At 42.9% G+C, this 20,666-nt stretch overlaps 1 protein-coding gene across 2 annotated transcripts in view; it reads left to right on the top strand.

Moving 5' to 3' along the window:
- Positions 1-20,390, top strand: part of FAM78A (family with sequence similarity 78 member A) — a 56,366-nt gene extending 35,976 nt beyond the window's left edge. For both annotated transcript variants that reach the window (XM_089669027.1, XM_089669026.1), the window contains one exon: positions 19,773-20,390. In XM_089669027.1, the coding sequence (XP_089525153.1) occupies positions 19,773-20,301 (529 nt within the window). In that variant the 3' untranslated portion in view covers positions 20,302-20,390. The remainder of the gene's footprint in view (positions 1-19,772) is intronic.
- The last annotated feature ends 276 nt before the right edge of the window (positions 20,391-20,666 follow it).

Below are 20,666 nucleotides of genomic sequence, written 5' to 3' on the forward strand. Positions count from 1 at the left end.
AATCATTGGTGGCACCAACGGACTACAGAACAAAGTTTTCGAGCATCAATCGAAAAATCATTTGGAATTCGACCCATGTATGGCCTTGCTTAAGCATTAGTGACTGAAATCATGGGATAGCTCACAACCCAGCCATATGGTACATTGAAAAATGATGTACGTGTCCCATCAGTAACTACTCCACCCTAGGCATTGGTGGTGGGAGAGGGTAACCAAGGCTGTGCCCTGTGCTACATTAACTGGCAATTGCTTGGTCATGCAGCACTGTACCCAAATTACATTTTTTATCAGTTTTTTCACACAAATAGAGCTTTCTTTCGGTGGTATTTAATCACTACTGGATTTTTAATCATTTGCGATGTCAACGAAAAAAATAGAGAAAACAAGTTTTTCTTAAAAAATTTAAGCGAAAATGTATTCTGCTACATTTCTTTGGTAAATATAACCCAAACCAGTGTATATTATTTAGTCTTTATGAAAGTTATAGTCTACAAACCATGGTATATAGATTTGAAATTGATCAATCCTGATGTATTGATGGCCTATCTCATTTCTTGAGGCCCTAAAATTCCAGGACAGTACAAATACCCCCCAAACTACCCCTTTTTGTAAGGACTAAGGTATTTAGTAAGAGGCATGGCGAGTTTTTTGAAGTTATAATTTTTTGCCACTTTTTTGGGAAAATTAAGAAATTAAATACAAATGTTTTTCCCCCCACAATTTTTTTTCTTATATAGTCACCAGTGCAGTACAGCAACATCATATACCTAGTGTGGCAGTGATCAGGGATACTGACTGGTGACAGTATTTACAAAAATAATTAACATGTTATTCAATTTTTTTAAACCTTTTTTTTTTTACTACACAATTTCATCAGAGTAGTACAGTGTCACCATAGTGATACTGTACTACTCTGGGAATGAGGGATGACCAGGTTTTTTTTCTTTTCTTCAATGTGATTGCTGTTGCAGTACTCATTATTGTCATGAACTGTCGTGAATGGTTTCCATTCATAACAGCTGTGCTTACTGTTTTGTTGACATGCTGTGATTAGTTACAGCCAATCACATAGTACAGGCTGAGGTGATTGGCCCAGGTACCATTTGATAGCTGTGGGTCAATCACAGCATCACTATAGGAAGCACAGCTGTTCATTCATAAAAGCTTTGTTGACATCTTGATCGCTATGCAATCATGTGATCCCCTCGCTGCTCTATGTAGTTCCAGGAAATGTAATCCACTGTGTTCTGTGGTTACAGGAGTAACCCCAGCGGACGCACCAGTGTGCATGTGCCAGTCAATGTATTTTTACTTTGTTGAGCCTGTCCATCCACAGTAACAGTCGGCATGTGGAAAATGGTTAATGTGTATTTTGGTTAGTTAAAGAAAAGATTAGACCCCCTATTATTGCCATCTCTGTGCCAGTTAGGTAGATTTCCCCTTGCTATTTGTCTTAGTGATCACAGATAGGAATTCCAAAATTTTAAAGCGGAGTTCCACTCACACTGTAAAAAAAAAAAAAAAAAAAAGTCAACAGCTACAAAAACTAGCTTCTGACTTCTAAAAAACAGCCACTTACCTGTCCCATGATCCTGCAAAGTCCTCCCCGCAGCCCGTTTCAGTGGCCGTCCTGTATTCCAGGTGCCGGCATCTTCAGTGTGGGCACCCAGCTGTAACAGCTTGCGGCTTCACAGCCAGGTGCCCACTGCGCTTGCGCAAGTAGCGTGTGCTTCCTGAATGGCCCCGTAGTCTTCTGGGAGCTGACTACGGAGAGGGAGGTTAGGAGGACAACTTCTGCTTCCGTTCGCCTAGGAATTAGGAGCAGGTAACTGTCAATTTCCCCAAAGGTGCCAATCCTTAATGGGGAGCGGGGGACCAGCCTTTAAAGAGGAACTTCCCCTTTTGGGTGGTGCTCCGCTTTAAAGCTGCCACAGGAACAGGAAGTGAGAGAAAATCTTCTAGGGGTACCTGTTCCAGTGACAATTGTCTAAGTAGGGAATTGCCCTGACTTTGTAGATATTTCCTCCAACTTCCTTTTGCATCTATAGAACATGAAGTGAATGTAATGTCCTAATCTATCCAAAACTTGAAAAGTTTTGACTTTACATACACTGTAGCTGACTATAATGCTGCAGGCTTACTTATAAAAGATGTTTTTGTCTCCTCTTATTAATCATTGTTTAATCAGAGGATGGCTTCAAGCCATAAGTCAAAGGAGAGAGGCCCCTAAAGTCTGATAGTTGCTGTCCAGTCAACCGTTTAATATAGAATTAAAGAGTCTTTTTTTCCCATTTTGGGTAGCATAAGGGAGAATTATAACCCCAGTCATTTTTTTTTTGCTAGTTGGGGAGAGTTCCCTTCACTTCATGTCCCATAGCCAACACAGGAAGTGAGTGGCTCCCCTCCCAAGTGAGGTTGTCCCCAGAACTAGCGACCCCAGTGGAAGATTTCACTTTTATTCCTGTTCTAGTGACAACCCAAAAGTTTGGATTTTCTTTCACTCTTACTCTTGGTAAACAGGACAAATAAAGAGAGTGAATTTTATTACTAGGGCACAGGCAGCAATAAAAACCTGGCAGGTGTTAAAATCCCTGTCCACTGCATCCAAAACTAAAAAAAAAAAAAAAAAAAAAAAAAATTTGCCTTTAGTCACACTTTAAAGTATGCCAATAACACTGTTTTCCAGCTCCCAAGTAATCACAAATGTGATACTTGTTCCAGGCTAGTAACCCAAAAAGCCAGAGGGTCAACTTAACAGCCAGTCAGCTAGCATTTTCAGAAGAGCTCAGCATTGCCAGCCCCGTAATTCTGACGTGTTTACTTTAGCTGCATGGTTTTGTTATACGACACTGTTGTGCATACTCAGGAGCCGAGTTACCCACACAATGTTAGGAGACCTCTCACCACCAACCAGTAGAGCCCAGAATACAAGGCACATTTATCTTAATAAGAGGGGGAAAGATAAACCTTCCATAGGTAAATCTGCACATTAATGGCCTTTTAAGGATGTATATTGAGATTTTTGCATAAGTTCTACGATTGGCTCTTTTTATAGCAACCTTGTCCATTGCCTTAAAGTGTTAAGCCGACCATAGATGGACAGCATCTCAGCCGGTCCAGCAGGGACTAGCTGAGATTCAATCATCTACGGGCAGGCTGGTTGTACTGAAGTCGATCATTGATGGACTTCAGTACAACCAGCCTGTTGGATTTTTTACATTCGATTACTACCAGTGACTATAGCCACCAGCAGTAGTCATTGGCAGGGAAGGCTTTCCACCAGCAGAACACAATAGTGCTGGGGGGTCTTCAGTCAGTGTTGATGGGGGAATCAAGCGATTTTCTTTGCAGGAAAGGAAAAATTGCATCATCTATGGATTGCTTTAGTTCACCTTTAAAGAAAATTGTAAAGATGAATGAACACCATACTCCCTCTTAACACTGCCTGTCCTCATTGTACTTACCACCAGGGATGCTGAGCTGTCAGTGCCCACACAGCCCATCCAGCAGTCCAGGGATTTGACCATCTCAATGCTCTGTGACAGCATGGACCAAGCGGAATAGCTCTGATCCATCCCAGAAGCACGGCACAGAGTAAAGGGAGAGGAGCGGGGATCTTAAATCCCTGGACCACTGAAGCAGCTGCTTGGGCACTGACAGCTCAGCATCCCCAGTGGTAAGTAGAACGGGCAATGGAGGGGGTGTGGAGGTTGGAAGTGTTCGCTCACCTTTACATTTTTTCTATAAGGATGAACACTTTAAATATTCTAAATGCCCATTCCTCAGAATAGAACAGGTGTTATACACACCTCCCAGAAGGCCTGTTTTAATCACCCACTCCTCTGTTCCAGCACTTTATAGGTGGCCATACACTAGTAAAATTAAATTTGAAAAACTTTTAATTTCAGAATATTTTCAACCACAGTGATGAAAAAATTCAAAGGAGCAGGAAGGAAAATGTTTCCTGATCGAGCAAATTTCTAACAGTGAATGTGGTTTCCAGGAAAAGTCGACTTTCAAAATTGAATATTAAAATGCAAACTTTTTTTTTTTCTTTTTTAAGTACTTTGTCATCAAATAAACTAATGAGAATTTTTGTAAAAACGTGTGCACGAAAATCCGTATGAATGATGGTTTGAAAATCTATGAGCTGGTTTGGAGAACCATATGAGTCTGAGGCTGGGTGTAGGTGCCTTGAACCTTCTCCCTAGTATCCCCGAGCTCACCCCAGGCATGCCGTGCAGCACTGAACTGCATGGTCCACTTAAAGTCACTAAGCTTAACACTGTTGTAGACACTTCTTTTCTGACCTTCAATCTGAACTTTCTTAGGAAGAGCCATTAGAACAATAGGGAAGTCCTGGTGCTGGATACCTAGTGGAAATTCCAGTAGTAATATCCCTTCCTGGCTGTCACATAACACATTCCTCTCCATTGTATTGCAGTCATTCATTTTAGGACTGCCAGACAATATGAAGAGCTGTTTGCAGTGGCTGTATTTAGTTTGGTGTTCACAGCGATGGCCCCGAGTCACGTTCTGTGGTGGATGTCTGGCACAGTGTCAGGGGTTATCTGGTGAAGTGACGCTGAGAAACTTGTGATGGAAATATCAGTTTTGGCCCTTGAAATTGTGCTACTAATAGAATGGGTCAGGAAGCTTTGTCACTTCCAGGCCACTTGGACATGTAGAGAAAAGTCTCACACTCTCATCTTCTAAAGCTGGACATACACTAGTAGAGTTTTGTTAAAAATGTGGATGTGGTTTTCCTTTTTAAAAGTCCATTCATTCCATAATCGAAGGGTAACCCCTTGACGCCAACCGTACGGAAATATGCGGCCTCTCGGTGGCTGCAGAGCGGTTGCATATTTACGTACCATTTGAAAACACATATGTGCTGAGAGCCCGCGCCCTACACTCTTCAAGCACATATGTCAGTGTCTCACAGAAAGGTCCCGATCTCCCCTTGCGATTGTGATCTTTTCCGATCATGTGACTGCCGTGACAGTGAATCACGGCGGTCACATGACCCTAAAACCCCGGCACCCGGCATCTGAAACTCCTTAAAGGGCCGGGAGGCACCTGCATGAAGAAGTTAAAGGCTAAGTTCACCTTTTTGGCAAAAATAATAAATGCAAATATTATCCATAATCGAAGGTTAAAGGCCAAGTTCACCTTATGGGAAAAAAATAATAAATGCGCATATTTTTGCAGGGAAAAAAATGCGCATTTATTATTTTTTACAAGCAGGGGCCTGCAGAGCATTGCACCCGCAATTCCAGGACTTTCTGCTACAAAGCTATCCGCAGTATGAATATACATGCTGATGAAAACAGTTTCAGTCCATTGAGTGGCCATGTAGTTTTCTCATTCGCAGATTCCTGTGAATAAATGACACAGCTGTGCTGGGCTCCACCCACAGTTTTCAAAATGTGACAATGAGGTTCGGAAGAGGATCCCCCACCTGCTATTACCAGGGAGGGGGGTGATTGGGGGTGCATGGGACAAGTCTGGTGCGTGTTACGTGTTACACCCTAAATATGGGTGCAACATGCTCCAAGAGGTGAACCTATCCTTTAAATGCAAAAAGTACTTTCGAAAGACATTCATTAATAAGTCACTTGCCCTCCAGAGGATTTATCCCCCTTCCTGACCAGGCCATTTTTTTGCAATACGGAGCTGCATTATTTTAACTGACAATAGCGCGGTCATGCAACACTGCACCCAAATGATATTTATGTCCCCTTTTTCACACAAATTGAGCTTTCTTTTGGTAGTATTTGATCACCTGTGCGTTTTTTATTTTTTGAGCTATAAAAAAATGCCGACAATTTTGAGAAAAAAAAAAATTTTTTACTTTTTGCTAATAACCTCCCTAACTGTATTCCCGAGTGTAGCTCGGGGTAAAATGTCAGTGCCAAAAGCGGTAACCCCGAGCTACACTCGGGCTTACCATGCAGTGCTGCATAGGGAGTCCCTGTAGCACCTTGTCCCTCGCTCCCGCGATGCGTCCCCTGCAGCATCCCCTGCCATCTCCTCCGGCCGATGCCGGCATCCGGCTTCTGTGTTCCGGTCCCTGTGACGTCGGGACGTATGGGCGCCACCGGCGGTGGGAAATTTGAAAATTTAAAAAAATTTCATTTTTTTCAAAACACATTTTTCATAATAAAACATTGCTGTTTCAACCCATTTCACATACATATTGTCCCTAGTGCTTTGTCGGGTGCCCTGCCTGCGTTTTGTCTGTTCTTTCTGCCTGGAAACTGAGAAATGTCCATGGCGTCCAAAAAGTGTCCCTTTAGGTCAAAAGCGGTTTTAGACCAGCTAGAGAACAGCGATAGTAAATCAGAACCACTTGGAGAATTGAGTGATGATTTGTGGGGGAAATTCGTCATCAGACACTGAAAACGATTTTGCGACTTTGCTCAGCAATGTGCGAACTTGCTGCTATATTTCAAATTTCAGTGTTTTCGGTTTGATTATATTATTGAATTAAATGTATTATTATTATATTATTTTTTATGATTATTTATTAAATTATAATTTATGATTTCGTGGTTCAAATTTTATCATACCCGGGATGTTTAATAGACTCTTGTTCGGACAAATTTAAGTGAGTGATTCCTAAAAATTACAGCCTACAATAAAAAAACTACATATTTCCATGCAAAATAATGGTACCGCTTTCAGCACCAAAAATCTGAAATAATCATACCGCCAGGGAGGTTAAACATATCTAGTAAAAAAATGTAAAAAGTCTAATTTTGTCATAAATTTGGGCCAAAATGTATTCTGCCATATCTTTGCTAAAAAAAAAAAAAATTCCAATACGTGTAAATCAATTGGTTCACGTGAAAGTTATAGCATCTACAAATGGTGATATATTTAAGGGAATTATTTATTTTTTTTTATACTAGTAATGGCGGTGATCAGCAACTTATTGCGGGACTGCGGCGGGCATTCTGATGGGGGGGGGGGGGACTGTCGCTGACATCCCCAGTGACACTAATAAAGTGACCAGTGCTAATAAGCACTGACACTGGACAAGAAGGGGTTAACATCTGGGGCAATCAAAGGGTTAACTGTGTGCTGTTTTACTGTGTGCTATGTGTTTTTCACTGTGTCAGCGCATTGCTTTGTATTGCAATACAAAGCTGTGTGTAGGAGCTTACAGGGGAGAGATCTTGAGAGATAAACGACAAGATTGCACCAACTAAATAGATATCCAACATGTCAAGCCTTAAATTTGATTATGGAAAATATTGGGTACTGACACTTCAAAAGCCCCCTATAGGTCATCAATTTAGAGTTAAAACGGTAGTAAACGTAATTAAAAAATAAAAATCCCCTGCAAGGCAATGTCATAATGTGCTAGTATGCATCGCATACTAGCACACTATGTGAAACTTACTTTAAAACGAAGCCCTCCAGTGGTGCACTGTCACCGCTGACAGGGCTTCCATCTTCACCCAGTCCTTCTTCCGGCTTCACGGACTCCAGCAGGTTGAATGGTGGAGCCGTGATGACGTCACTACAGCGAATCACTCTTTACAGCACACGGGAATGCAGAGCGCATGCGCCGGTGCTACTACACACTACAAACTGTGCACGTTTAGGTTACAATACCTACAGGTAAGCATTATTAAAAGCCTACCTATAGGCACAAGTACACAAACAGGCTTTACTACCACTTTAAGGAGGAGGTCTGGTGCTAGAAATATTGCTTTCACTCCAGCATGCATGGCAATATGTAACGTGTATCGTAAATGACTTTTTCATGCGCAAGAGCCCCGACATATGCATTTATGTTCATTCGTGTGTAAATGTGGGGGTGAGGGGCCTCAATTTTTTGGGGGAGGGGGGATTTTATGTACTTGGGTGTAACCTCATTTTTTTTACAATTTAAATTTTTTTTTTTACTTCCCAAAAAATCATCACATAGGAGACTTTATGATGAAAAAAAAGTTGACAGGTTCTCTTTAATGAGACATTTAGGGTCTAAATTGGATGTCAGCTCTGTGTTCCACTGAATGTAATGCAATGCAGATCATATTGCAATACGTTCTTTATCAGTCATGCTCACCGGGGACACTGACAGACGAGACCCCGGAAGTGACATCAAACACATCGCTTTCCAGGTCAGCAACAAGGATGGGAAGAGAGAGGATGTGTGTCTGCTCTGCTCCCTCCCCTCAATTTGGCAGCACCTGGTCCCAGGCCTGCAGATTGGCAAGTGGAGCGTGGGATACATGGCGGGGAGGGCACCATTATCCGGGATGTGTAGAAGCCATCGGGCAGCAGGGCAGCCACCTGACTTCTTTCACCATACAGGCAAGAGTCTGATTGTCAGATTTACACATAGCCACTGGGAATGTGTGTACAACTCCCCCACACCTGTCCCGTCCTGTCTGTACAAATTACGGGCCTGGCAGCGACAGTGTTAAAATAGAAATGAAAAAACATTTGTGTTTGATATAAAAAAAAAGCATTATATATACCTTATTATTCCTTTTTTATAATTACAAATTCCCTCTGTTCTCAGCTACATAAGAGATGGGGGAGGAGAAACAGCAGTTCACCGCTCTTCCCAGTGAATGGCTGTGAAGTGTGTGTGTGTGTGTGGGGGGGGGGGGGTCAGGGCAAGTCTGATCATTGGAGGAGAGCACACTGAGTTCCCAGCGCAGCTAGGGAACTGACCACAGTGTGCTCTCATCCCTAGTGTGGTCAGGTTTTATTAGGAAAGCAGAGGGACTGGCAGGAACAGCAGGGATTTTACAAAAAGGAAGCAATACAAAGAGAACAGGATACTTTTTCACACAAGTACATGGCACAGCAGGCACATATCAGGAATATGTAATGTTCCGTGTATATATTCTTTAAGTCATCAAGGGTAGTGAGAATTTTCATATGTATGGTTGAACATTTGTTTGAAAATCTATGAATGTATCTCCAGCTGAATGAGCTTTATGTGGCTCATTCAAATTTTCCACACAGGTTCACTTTACTTATCCCCAACAACATTTTATTACCTCTCGGTTCCCCTCTGCACCATTCAGCAGAAGGCAACTAAGAAACGTCCTGTGTATGCTGAGAATGGCCAAAGTCATAGCTTGTACAACAATGATGGACTCCTCAGGTGACAGCAATGATTGGCTCGGTACAGTCACATGGAGTGAGTCACATGCTTTTCTACACCCCCGGAAGTACCCATGTTTTCCTGGTTTAGAATAGGGTAGGTAACAGATCCTCTGTCAGGATTTTATTAAGGTCTGTGACCCTACTGAGATTTCTTCTCATTTTCGGTAGGAAGTGTGGAATTCTCCAAGAGGAAAATATTATGTACATAGACGGTAACACTGAACACTATATACACTATATAGACTGCAGGATTAGATTACTATTCTTCTCCCTAGACTAACTAACCTGTGCACCACCGCCAACGACTGGTTTGGGTGCTGTCTCCCCTAACACACTTTTACACATAAATATCCGAAATATAAAGACATAATCAAGCCCGTCTGCTCCGGTATGTATGTATGTATGTATGGTGGGCTCAAAACCCCTCAACGCTACCCTCCCCGATCCACTACCATATATCCTTCCACTCAGTCAGGAGTTACCTAAACAGCAAGGCCTTGCACTTCTCTCACGGTTACAGGTTAAGGCTCTAAAAGTCAAGCCAAGCACCTTGGGTCCACAGGACACGGGAGTTGGGGTCTCCTACATGTGTTCCATTGAGAGGTCCTCTCTTCATCGTATTACCTGTGTTGAGGATCCGTATTGTTGTAGCATATCATGAGACAGCACCCATCTAACTGCCTGCGGCCTAACTCTGTACAGACCTACTTTACTCTCTTCCACTCCATTCAGGCATCCTTTTTGATTAACACACCTTCAGCTAGAAGCCAAACCCATCTCCCTTACTTATTTAGGTTTCACGTACACTGACGTACAAAAATGTCACATTTACAGACATTTGACTTTTTTCAGCTTGTAAACACACCACTATGTTAGCCTATGTGACCATACACACTTGACCTTTACAGGAGTATTATTATTATTTATTAGAGGTACTTTTATAGCGCCATCAATTTACACAGTGCTTTACATTCACATCAGTCCCTAACCCTCAAGGAGCATACAATCTAATTGGTTCCTGTCTAAAGTGGCCCTGGGATGTATATATATGAATGTGAGTTAGGGACCTTAATATACAGGCATGTCTTTGGAGTGTCAGAGGAAACCGGAGAACCCAGACAAAACCAAATGCAAGCACAGGAAAACATGCAAACTATGTGCAGGTAGTGCTGTGGTTTGGGATTTGAACCAACAATGTTAGGGCTGCTAGGCAGGAGTGCTAACCACTTAGCCACTGTGCTGCCCATAGAAGAGGAGCCTTTAGAGGCTGAAAAAAAGCACACCACCAGCATGTTCAGGAGAGGAACTTTTGGGCAGTAAAAATGCGGAACGCACCTAAACACGTCAACACATGTACACGTCTAAAAGTGTCTAAACAATAGCCACGCTTAGCTCAAGTGTTCATTGATTCCAATGGCGAGAATAAGTTAATATTCTGGCCAATGGAAACATTGAAAGCCCAAATGCTTGATCTGCTTAATGGAATCTAAATGTGCGTACATACAGTATGTGTGCAAAATGTGGCTTTAGATGTGTTTTTTTTTTAAGTGTTCTTTTCCTGCCAGGAGCAAAGGCATCCAGGGAAAGAAAAAGCGTCCTGTGTGCATGAGACCTTAAAGTGGTAGTAAAATCTCCCCCCCAAAAAAAAAGTTTTCCCCTTCAAGGCAATGTCATAATGTGCTAGTATGCACCGCATACTAGCACATTATGTGAAACTTACTTTAAAACAAAGCCCTCCAGTGGTGCACTGTCACCACTGACAGGGCTTCCATCTTCACTGGCTCCAGCAGCTTGAGTGGCCGAACCACGATGACGTCACTCCCGCGCATGTGCGTGAGTCACTTTTTTACAGCACACAGCTCTGAAGGAACATCACAGGCATGCTGTTCCTTCAGAGCGCATATGTTGGTGCTCTACACAGGTAAATATCTCCTTCACAGTGCACATTTAGGAGATATTTACAGTACCTACAGGAAAGCCTTATTATAGGCTTACTGTACCTGTAGGTACAAGTGTAAAAACAGACTTTACTACCACTTTAAGTCAATACAATTTCCAAATAATGGCATTGAAGTAAGGCACATAACAACCCTGGGTTATTTAACACTGTCCGGAAACCCATCTGCAATAGAATCATAACCATTGGCATTACAGCGAAGAACACAAGATCAGGGGTTAGCTCCCATGCAGGAAGGCCAATCATAGGGGAAGCTCATGTGGGTCAAACATGTTGTGGGGGGGGGGGGGGCCCAAACCGAGAGAAGAATGTTAATCCCTTTTTACATATATGGTGTTAGGAAAAGATGTTCAGGCTAATCCGTAGAAAGTAAAGATATTTTAAGTGACCAAAGGGAGATAACAGTGGTCTACTGCCCAACAGCAACTCTCTCCCTGACACAGCTATTGGAGAAAGGGTTCTGTAGGAGCCAGTGGCAGTACTTCCTTATGTGCAGGAGGAAAGGCTACTGCCCATAAGGAACACCTACCCCACTACAACTTACCAGGAGACAGGGAGCTGTATGTAGAAAGAAAGGCAACATGACAATCTGCATTGATGGCTTCTATAAATTTTTAAGGGCCTTTAACAGCTTAATCCTGTTCCTAGGATATAAACTCATTAGGCCATAGCCTATCTAGATTAAATGGAAATCCAGTCTTTATAGACTAACAGCACCACACCCTACATAGACCAGAAACTCTGCACACTAGAAGAAGAGATTAAGGGGGATATGATCTCCATGGATAAATACATCAGTGGTTCATATAGTGAACTCGGTGTAGAGTTATTCACCCTGAGGTCATCACAGAGGACAAGGGGCATTCTTTATGTCTGGAGGAAAAGAGATTTAATCTCCAAATACAGAAAGGTTTCTTCAGTAAACCCTCAGTAAGAGTTGTGAAAATGTGGAATAGACTCCCTCAAGAGTTGGTTCTGGCCAGCGCAGTAGATTGCTTTAAAAAAGGCCTGAATTCTTTCTTAGATACAGAGAATATTACTGGATACTAACATTTATAGGTAACGTTGATCTGGGGAATATCCAATTGCCACTCAAGGGATCAGGAAATCATTTTTTTCCCCTGCAGGAGCAAATTTGAAAATGCTTTGCTGGGTTTTTTTTGCTTCCCTCTGGATCAATTATGGGTACCGGATTATAACTTTTTTTAATTTGTTTTATTTTCATGGTTGAACTAGATGGGACTAACTATATATATATATATATACATACATATACACACACAGTACAAAGCATAGACCAGTATCTATTTTTTAAATCTGGACCACCCATAATCTGGAGCAGCTGTGCATGGTAACCGACCAGCTTCTAACTTCAGCTTGTTTAAATAGGCTTTGACAAAAAAACCTGGAAGCTGATTGGTTTCTCTGCAAGAGCTGCATCAGATTCTGTGTGCACCAGTATTAGTAAATATCTCCCTATGTACCTAGATTAGCCATTCTCAACTACGGTTCCTCCAGAGGCTGCTAAGAGTTCCTCGACTTTTGGATGATTGAACTCCTATTTGATGATGCTTTCATAGTTCCTGAACCAACACTACTTGGCAGAGCCAGTTGTAGGACACTACTGCTGTATGTAAGGATAGCATTCTGCCCACCACTGTATGGAAGGATTTTTTTCACAGGCCAACAATGCAAGTTTAAGTTTTTTCACCGACGTTCAATAAATTAATTTTAGCAGGGAGGTCCCCAATACATAAAAACTGTTTCAAAGTTTCCTCTGGGGTAAAACCATCGAGAAAGGCTGAAGTAGGTGAAGAATTCACCCCTGTCACATCCCCCATTTACAAGGACATCAAAGAATTGTTATGCAAAAAATGATTGGTTAACCCACAAGTGCTTTTTTTCACCAGTTTTTTTTAGTAAATGGTTTTAAAAGAACAGTTTAGTGCAGCCATTCTCAACCAGGATTTCATAAGACTCCTAGGGTTCCTCCAAAAGGTTTCTAAGTGTTCCATGAGCTGTGGCTAGTTAGCCTTTCACCTTATGGTCCCTTTATATTTCTGGGCCCAAAACCACTTGGCAGAGCCATAGCATGACACCAGTGATCTTTTTAGATGATTGTAAGGGTGCCATTTTAACCAACACTATAGGAGGGGAGGGCGAAGCATTCTTCCTAATGACCACCAATGTAAGTGGAGATATCCTAATGACCCCCAATGGACTATTCTTAGCAGAAAATCCCTGATGTCTGAAAATTATTTCAAGGGTTCTTCTGGAGTAAAAAGATTGAGAACGGCTCATCTAGATGGTAACACTACACACTATATACAGTACAGTATATATACAGTAACACTACGCACTATGTACATACACAGTAATACTGTACACTATACATAGACTAGTAATATTGCACTGTAAGTGCAGTATATACAGTGTAACACTGAACACTATATACAGTACAAGACCAGTACACATTGTGTACATACAACTGTAACACAGAACACTATATAAATGGTCCAGTAATGCTGCATACTAAGTGTCCACCAGTGACACTGCATACAATGTAGATAGATAGCATACTGCATATTATGTATTGTTGAGCTTACCCTCAAAAGGAGCCGCTAATGTTTGGGTCCCCAGAATCTGGATGCCAATGACCTTCCTGGCAATGCCACACTCTCTGATACACCAAGACTGGATGAGGAGGACATATTTAGGAAAAACATTCCCTCCAAAAATACAAAACAGTAATAACAGAAAATAGTACCACTTAAAAATTGTCAACACCCTAAATAACTGGAAGATCAAAATGTCTTTTCCCCTGAACCCTAAAACCAGGGAGTTCCTAACCAGGAGGGGAAGGGATATTGAGAGGTGAAGGTCTATCAGTCTCTCCAAATCCCTCCAACTGGCCAGTGTTATGATCATTGGGGCCCAAAGTTACAGCAACTAAAATTTGAGTGGAACCCACAATATTGGGGGTAAGTACCCAAATTGTCCCTTTAAGCAGTGGGCAGGAAGTTGTAGCCAGCGGCCTCTCACCACCAAAGAATCTGTGATTACACCTGCTTTCTGTCAGGGAGCGAGGAGCCAGACACACAAGGAGATGCAATTAAAGGTAGGTTTATTAATATAAAAATAAGACAAGAGTCTATGCAAGTCCAACAGCGGAAATCGTAGCCAAAGCCGGGGTCAAGAGCCAGGAAGAATCTTCGCCAGAGCCGGGATCAGGAGCCAGGAAGAATCGTCGCCAGAGCCGGGATCAGGAGCCAGGAAGAATCGTCGCCAGAGCTTGGGTCAGAAGCCAGGAGGAGTCTTAGCCAAGGCCGGTCAGTATCCAGGAAAGCAATGAGTAGCTAAACAGGAGCTTGCTGTTGTGCAACAGACAGGACACAAATGCAATGGACAGCTACAAACAGCAGACTTATATGTGATAAGTCGCCACCTCCTGGGGGAGCAGCCGCCGAGGGCTGAAAGCATAAAGGATCCCACAATGCTTTACAGACACCTAAGATGGATGCCAGCACATGGAGCAGCACAAGGTCTGAGGAAAGGTAGGACCTTGACACTTCCATTCTCTAGCATCTGAAACCAATGATGTCAGCTGCATCTCAGTACTCTGCAATGATGATCTACCACTGAACTTATAGTGTCAGCTGTGACTCAGGACCAGGAGATGGCAATCTCTCATGGAACCAGTGACAATTTCTGTCAGTGTTGACCTCCATGCTAGTGTGGAAGCCCAGTCTGATGCTCTCCAGTATCCACGGCAAACACTAAGGCAGTCAGCTGTCCAAGGCTCTCTCTGCTGTGATCACTTCTCAGTTCCCCATAAGACTATCCCAAGCCCCAGGCTTTCTTCTCTTCCCCGTCTTCTGTTGCAGCACTCTAGTCTCTTGGGACTCGTAACACTGTTCCATCCTTGGTTTTATAGGAAGAAGTTTCCTGGGGACTACATTTCCCATAGTCCCAGGTGGTTCCCTGCAGTCCTTTTTCCTCCCAGGCTGCACAGCAGCCATATACAGTGTCCACTGCACCCTGGGGTGGTGGGTGGGCTCTCCTCCAACTCACAGTGGCTACAGTACAATCTTACAAGTGTCCTGTGTTCTCTCTCTCCCCCTCTCCCTACTGGCAGCCGAGGAGATGGAGAACAACTGTAGCAATGACTGTATGTGTGGCCTTTCAGTGGCAGACTGGTTTGTGCAGTGGCAGTTGGGAGAGCTGTGTATAATGACTGGTAATACTGCACACTCCGTAGACTGGTAACACTACACAATATCTACAGTGGCTTTCATGAAGCTTACATTATTTAGGTAATATTAATCCGGTGGTGTTCAGCATTGCTGGGGGCCATAAAACATACATGAGCCCTTGGGTTCCTTCATCGGGGGTTATACACTCATTGGCCACTTTATTAGGTACACCTTGCTAGTACTGGGTTTGACCCCCTTTGGCCTTCAGAACTGCCTTAATTATTTATGGCATAGATTCAACAAGGTGTTGGAAACATTCCTCAGATATTTTGGTCCATATTGACATGAATTACTGTTGCCTGTCATTTCGAACCAGTCTGCCCATTCTCCTCTGACATCAATAAGGCATTTTCGTCCATACAACTGCCGCTCACTGGACATTTTCTCTTTTTCAGACCATTCTCTGTAAACCCTAGAGATGGTTGTGCATGAAAATCACAGTAGATCAGCAGTTTTTTTTAAGTACGCAGACCAGCCCATCTGGCAGCAACAACCATGGCACTTAAATTCCTTCCCTTTCTTCCCTATCCTGATACTCAGTTTGAACTTCAGCAAGTAGTCTTCACCACATCTAGATGCCTAAATGCATTGAGTTGCTGCCATGTGATTGGCTCATTAGCAATTTGTGTTACCAATCAATTGAACAGGTGTAGCTAATAAAGTGGCCAGTCAGTGTATATTTCTAAAATCCACATATTTATGCTTTCAGATACAAAGACAAGCCTAAAAATACAGAGGCACATATGTGTCTTTGCTTTATGTAGCTTTTAGGTTTCATTCAGACAGGTGTACACCCATGCAAGGGCCATCTCCAAATACATCAATGGTTCATATAGTGAACTCGGTGTAGAGTTATTCACCCTGAGGTCATCACAGAGGACAAGGGGGCACTCTTTACATCTGGAGGAAAAGAAATGTAATCTCCAAACATGGAAAGGTTTCTTCACAGTGAGAGCTGTGAAAATGTGGAATAGACTCCCTCAAGAGTTGGTTCTGGCCAGCTCAGTGGATTGCTTTAAAAAAGGCCTGGATTCTTTCCTAGAAACACAGAATATAACTGGATTTAACATTTATATGTATAGTTGATCCAGGCAATATCCAATTGCCTCTCGGGGGATCAGGAAGGAGTTTTTTTTACCCTGCAGGAGCAAATTGGATCATGGTTTGCTGGGGTTTTTTTTTACCTTCCTCTGGATCAATTGTGGGTATAGGATTATAACCTTTTTTTCTTTTTTGGTTTAACTGGATGAACTTTTGTCTTTTTTCAGCCAGACTAACTATGTAACAGAATGTGTGGGTTTTCCATACAGGCAACCTCCAATCTGACTGTACATCCATGTGAGATCAATGCATGAATTGTAACACAGTCCTTCTATGTTCTGATCCGTGCTGCACAGGTAGTGAACGGGAGTGTAAATGTACCAGGGTCGTAAAGCAAAGCAGGCAAAAATGATACTCCCTGTCCCATCTGCGGGGTGATAAGGCCCCCTGAGGATGACCCATTCACCTAAGACCATACTGCAACCATGGTCTGAGTTTGCGGCACAGTGGTGCAGTTTTTCTTAGGGGTTAAAATAGAAGGTGACATACCACCTCACTGCCTGTCAAACACACACACTGCAAGTATAAAGGAGCCCTAAAGATTTCTATTTTTCTGACTTAAGTGCAAAGTGCAGGAAGAGAACAACAAAGCACATCCTTCCGGCTTATCCGCTGCTGGATGACATAACTGCTTTGGTTTACTCTCTCCATTCAGCAATACATTGATGATCCGATTTACATCTGCAGCTGCTGCACCCCCCTTTCAGGGCTCATATTATAGCGGTCTTCAAATCTTTCCCCCTACAACAGGAAGTGCTGCTCATATCCGAAAGCCTCCCGTACACAGCAGGACACAGGAAGACCAGTTAAAATGGGAGAGGGGGGGGGGGATAAAGAGAAAAGGGAATCTGTAGAGTCTCATCCCCTAATCTGTCTTAGACAGGACAGGATGTCTATCATTGTGAAACACGTCCTTGTGAAACTTTTATATTTGGAATGGAGAGGAAATCATGCCAGTTGAAACATGAACAAACAAACTACCTCTGGATGGGAAGGGGGTAAAAACAGGCAGCTGAGCCATGGTCTTATTACCCCCCTGGCCGCCCACCTGTATTCTGAGATTAGAGCCTTACAGAGATTGCTTGGCTGCTGTGGTATTTTTAACAGCTTAACAGGCGGCACTACTTGCCTATAGAGATCAACGGAGCCACGTTGCAACCACGAGCCAAACACTTGGCTCACAGTTGTGACATAGTTCCTCAATGTAAAAATAAAAAAGGCATTAGGAGATGTCAGTAGCTCCCCCTGGATGCCTGCCAGATGCTGTTTTACTGCCCTCTGAAAAGTGATCAGGGGGCCATAAGCATTACTGCCTATTTGAAAGAACCGCAACACAAGCAGCATGTATTGTCTGCTAGCTTGCTAAGAAGACTGGCATCTTATGGCTTGTTTGGATTGCTTTTCAGAGGGCATTTGACAAGTGATGAAGAGGCATTATATCGCTTCCTCACTGCCCAATTTAACCCCATAAATTCCACACTACAGCATGATTTACAGGGTGGTTGCAGCATGGCCCCACAGACTTGCATGGGTTGCATTTGGCCACATGCTTTTTCATTTTTGCTGCTTGATGTGTACAGGCATGAGGCGGTAAAGCCCATATAGGCATTGATTGGTGGCAAATTTCAGCTTTTGGACAAATGTCAACCATTCAGGTGAATGGTTTGCGTTCAGCGGGTGACACTGCCTACCAAACATAGGTGTGCACATGGGGTGTACCTGGGCATGCCCTAATAACACAGGGTTTTTTTTTTCCTTACTCTGCACCCTGTACATAGCACACTCCATAACTCTGCACCCTGTACATTGCACACTCCATAGCTCTGCACCCTGTACATAGCACACTCCATAGCTCTGCACCCTGTACATAGCACACTCCATAGCTCTGCACCCTGTACATAGCACACTCCATAGCTCTGCACCCTGTACATAGCACACTCCATAGCTCTGCACCCTGTACATAGCACACTCCATAGCTCTGCACCCTGTACATAGCACACTCCATAGCTCTGCACCCTGTACATAGCACACTCCTTATATATCCTAGTTCTGCAAAAATCATACTTCCTTCTATAATTAAAGTGCATATTTAACTCCTTCCCACCCAGCATATTGTATGATGACTGGCAAGCAGGTTCACTATTACCCTGTGAGGACATCAGGATCGGGTCACTTTCCGGCGCGATCTGTCATTGGTTGCGCTACTATGCTGAATTAGCATCAGCTACATATAGTATGGGGAACTGTGTCCCACAGCAGTACAGACAACTTTCCATCTGATGCTGAAACTAAATTGAGTCAGCCTGAATGCTTCTCTATTATTCAGGAGAAGCCTTGTATTTTTATCAATGAATGCAAGGCTTCCTCTAAGTGGCCAAGATGAAAATCATAACGTCATGTGTCTGCCTCCCTGCCTTGGCCAAACACAGAAAGTTTTGTATTAATTGATAAAAATACAGGGCATTCAGGTTGACTCAGTGCAGATTCCCATTTATGCGGATTGGAAGTGGTTTGAACCGCATCCAATTTGCACTACGTGCAAAATTATTGCTTCTTATGGTGTCTGTTCACACATGTGTGGAGCACTGGCAGTGCGGATTCAGTGCGGTTTGAAAAAGAGTAATGCACGATTTCTGAGCAGTGTGGTCTGGTTCAGGTGCAGACTACAGGCTATTGACTTCTATGGGAACCATTTCTAAACTGCATATGTATGAGGAGGATAATCCTGAGAGCTAATCCTGTCCTGAACCTGATGTAAACCTGATATGAACGGGTGAACAAATACTGAATCAATTAGCTGTGAAACCTGAGCTTCAATCCACACTGCACATGTGGGAGTCTGCTCTCAATTTAGTTCCGGCAACAGATGGGAAGTCAAATATACTGCTGCCAGAACACAGTGTAGCTTACCGTATGTAGCCAATGCTGCTACAGTATAGTACAGCACAGCGACATCAGTAGTTGGCCGGCTTGGCTCAAACAAATTAAAGTCAAAGTAAACCTGGAATTCTATGTCAAACCTCTGCTAAATTTTTACTACTGACTGTTCCCCTGTCAAGTTCCTAAAACTGCTACTTGAAGGGAGGCTGGATTTTCCTGGGGCAAAGCACACATACAGCATTATAAACTCTGCAGAGTTTCTAACCTTTCCACACCCTATTCAAACAAATTTAAGAAGTTTGGGCTGATGTTTCACTCTTTTCGGTAGTATTGAGTCAGTGAAGTGAACAATGGCGATCTGAAGTTTAAATATGTTTATGAAACCTCTACTTTGTCGTTAATACAGCTATTAAAGTCTTTCACTAACAATGGTCTCTTTTTCTCAGGTCTAGCTGGGAACTGCCAGATCTGGAGAATGGTAAGATCCCAGCAATTAGTGATTCAGATGGAGTCAACTACCCCTGGTATGGCAACACTACTGAGACCTGCACTGTTACTGGCCCCACCAAAAGAGACACCAAGTTTACCGTCAGTATGAATGATAATTTCTACCCCAGTGTTACGTGGGCAGTGCCTGTTAGCGATTCCAACGTGCCTATGTTGACTGGCATCCGGCGGGACCAAAGTTTTACTACTTGGTTGGTGGCCATCAACATTGCCAGTGGTGAACTTGTTGTCCTACATACCATCAAGTGGAGGATGATACTGGAGATTGAGGTCAAACCCACATTACCATTGGGACAGCGCGCCAAACTGCAGGAACCCTTTAGCCAGGAGCAACCACAAGTGCTCACCAAAAATGAACCCATCCCTCCTAGCGCCCTTGTGAAACCGAATGCCAATGATGCACAGGTCCTTATGTGGAGGCCAAAAAACAAACCGGCAGTAGTTGTGATACCCCCAAAGCGTCGGTGAATCTGAGAAAGTAGATAATAGCTGCTAATAAACATGTAATAATACCAAAAAAAGAAAAAAGGTCAAATAACTATTTTTGTTTTTTTGAATCCTTGGGTATCACTGTGTTTTTTTTACACAAGAACATTGTTACATGACTAAGTTATAAGGAGGTATATCAGGAATGCACAACTTTTGCAGATACCTTCTCAGACCTTCAACCAGCTTTTACTGACCTTCATTCAAACACACTGTTGTTTCATCTGTACTGGATCCATTTCATTTTTAGGTTGGATTTATGATCCAAAATGATACAAATCTGCTCTAGAGAATTCATTTGAGGCTTGAGTTTAAGCCTTCTAAGATCTCCTTGAATTTTATTTTCA

Source organism: Staurois parvus, unplaced genomic scaffold (assembly GCF_062004578.1).
Source record: "Staurois parvus isolate SC_StPar_1 unplaced genomic scaffold, SC_StPar_1.0 ptg000068l, whole genome shotgun sequence".
NCBI classification, from domain to species: Eukaryota; Metazoa; Chordata; class Amphibia; order Anura; family Ranidae; genus Staurois; species Staurois parvus.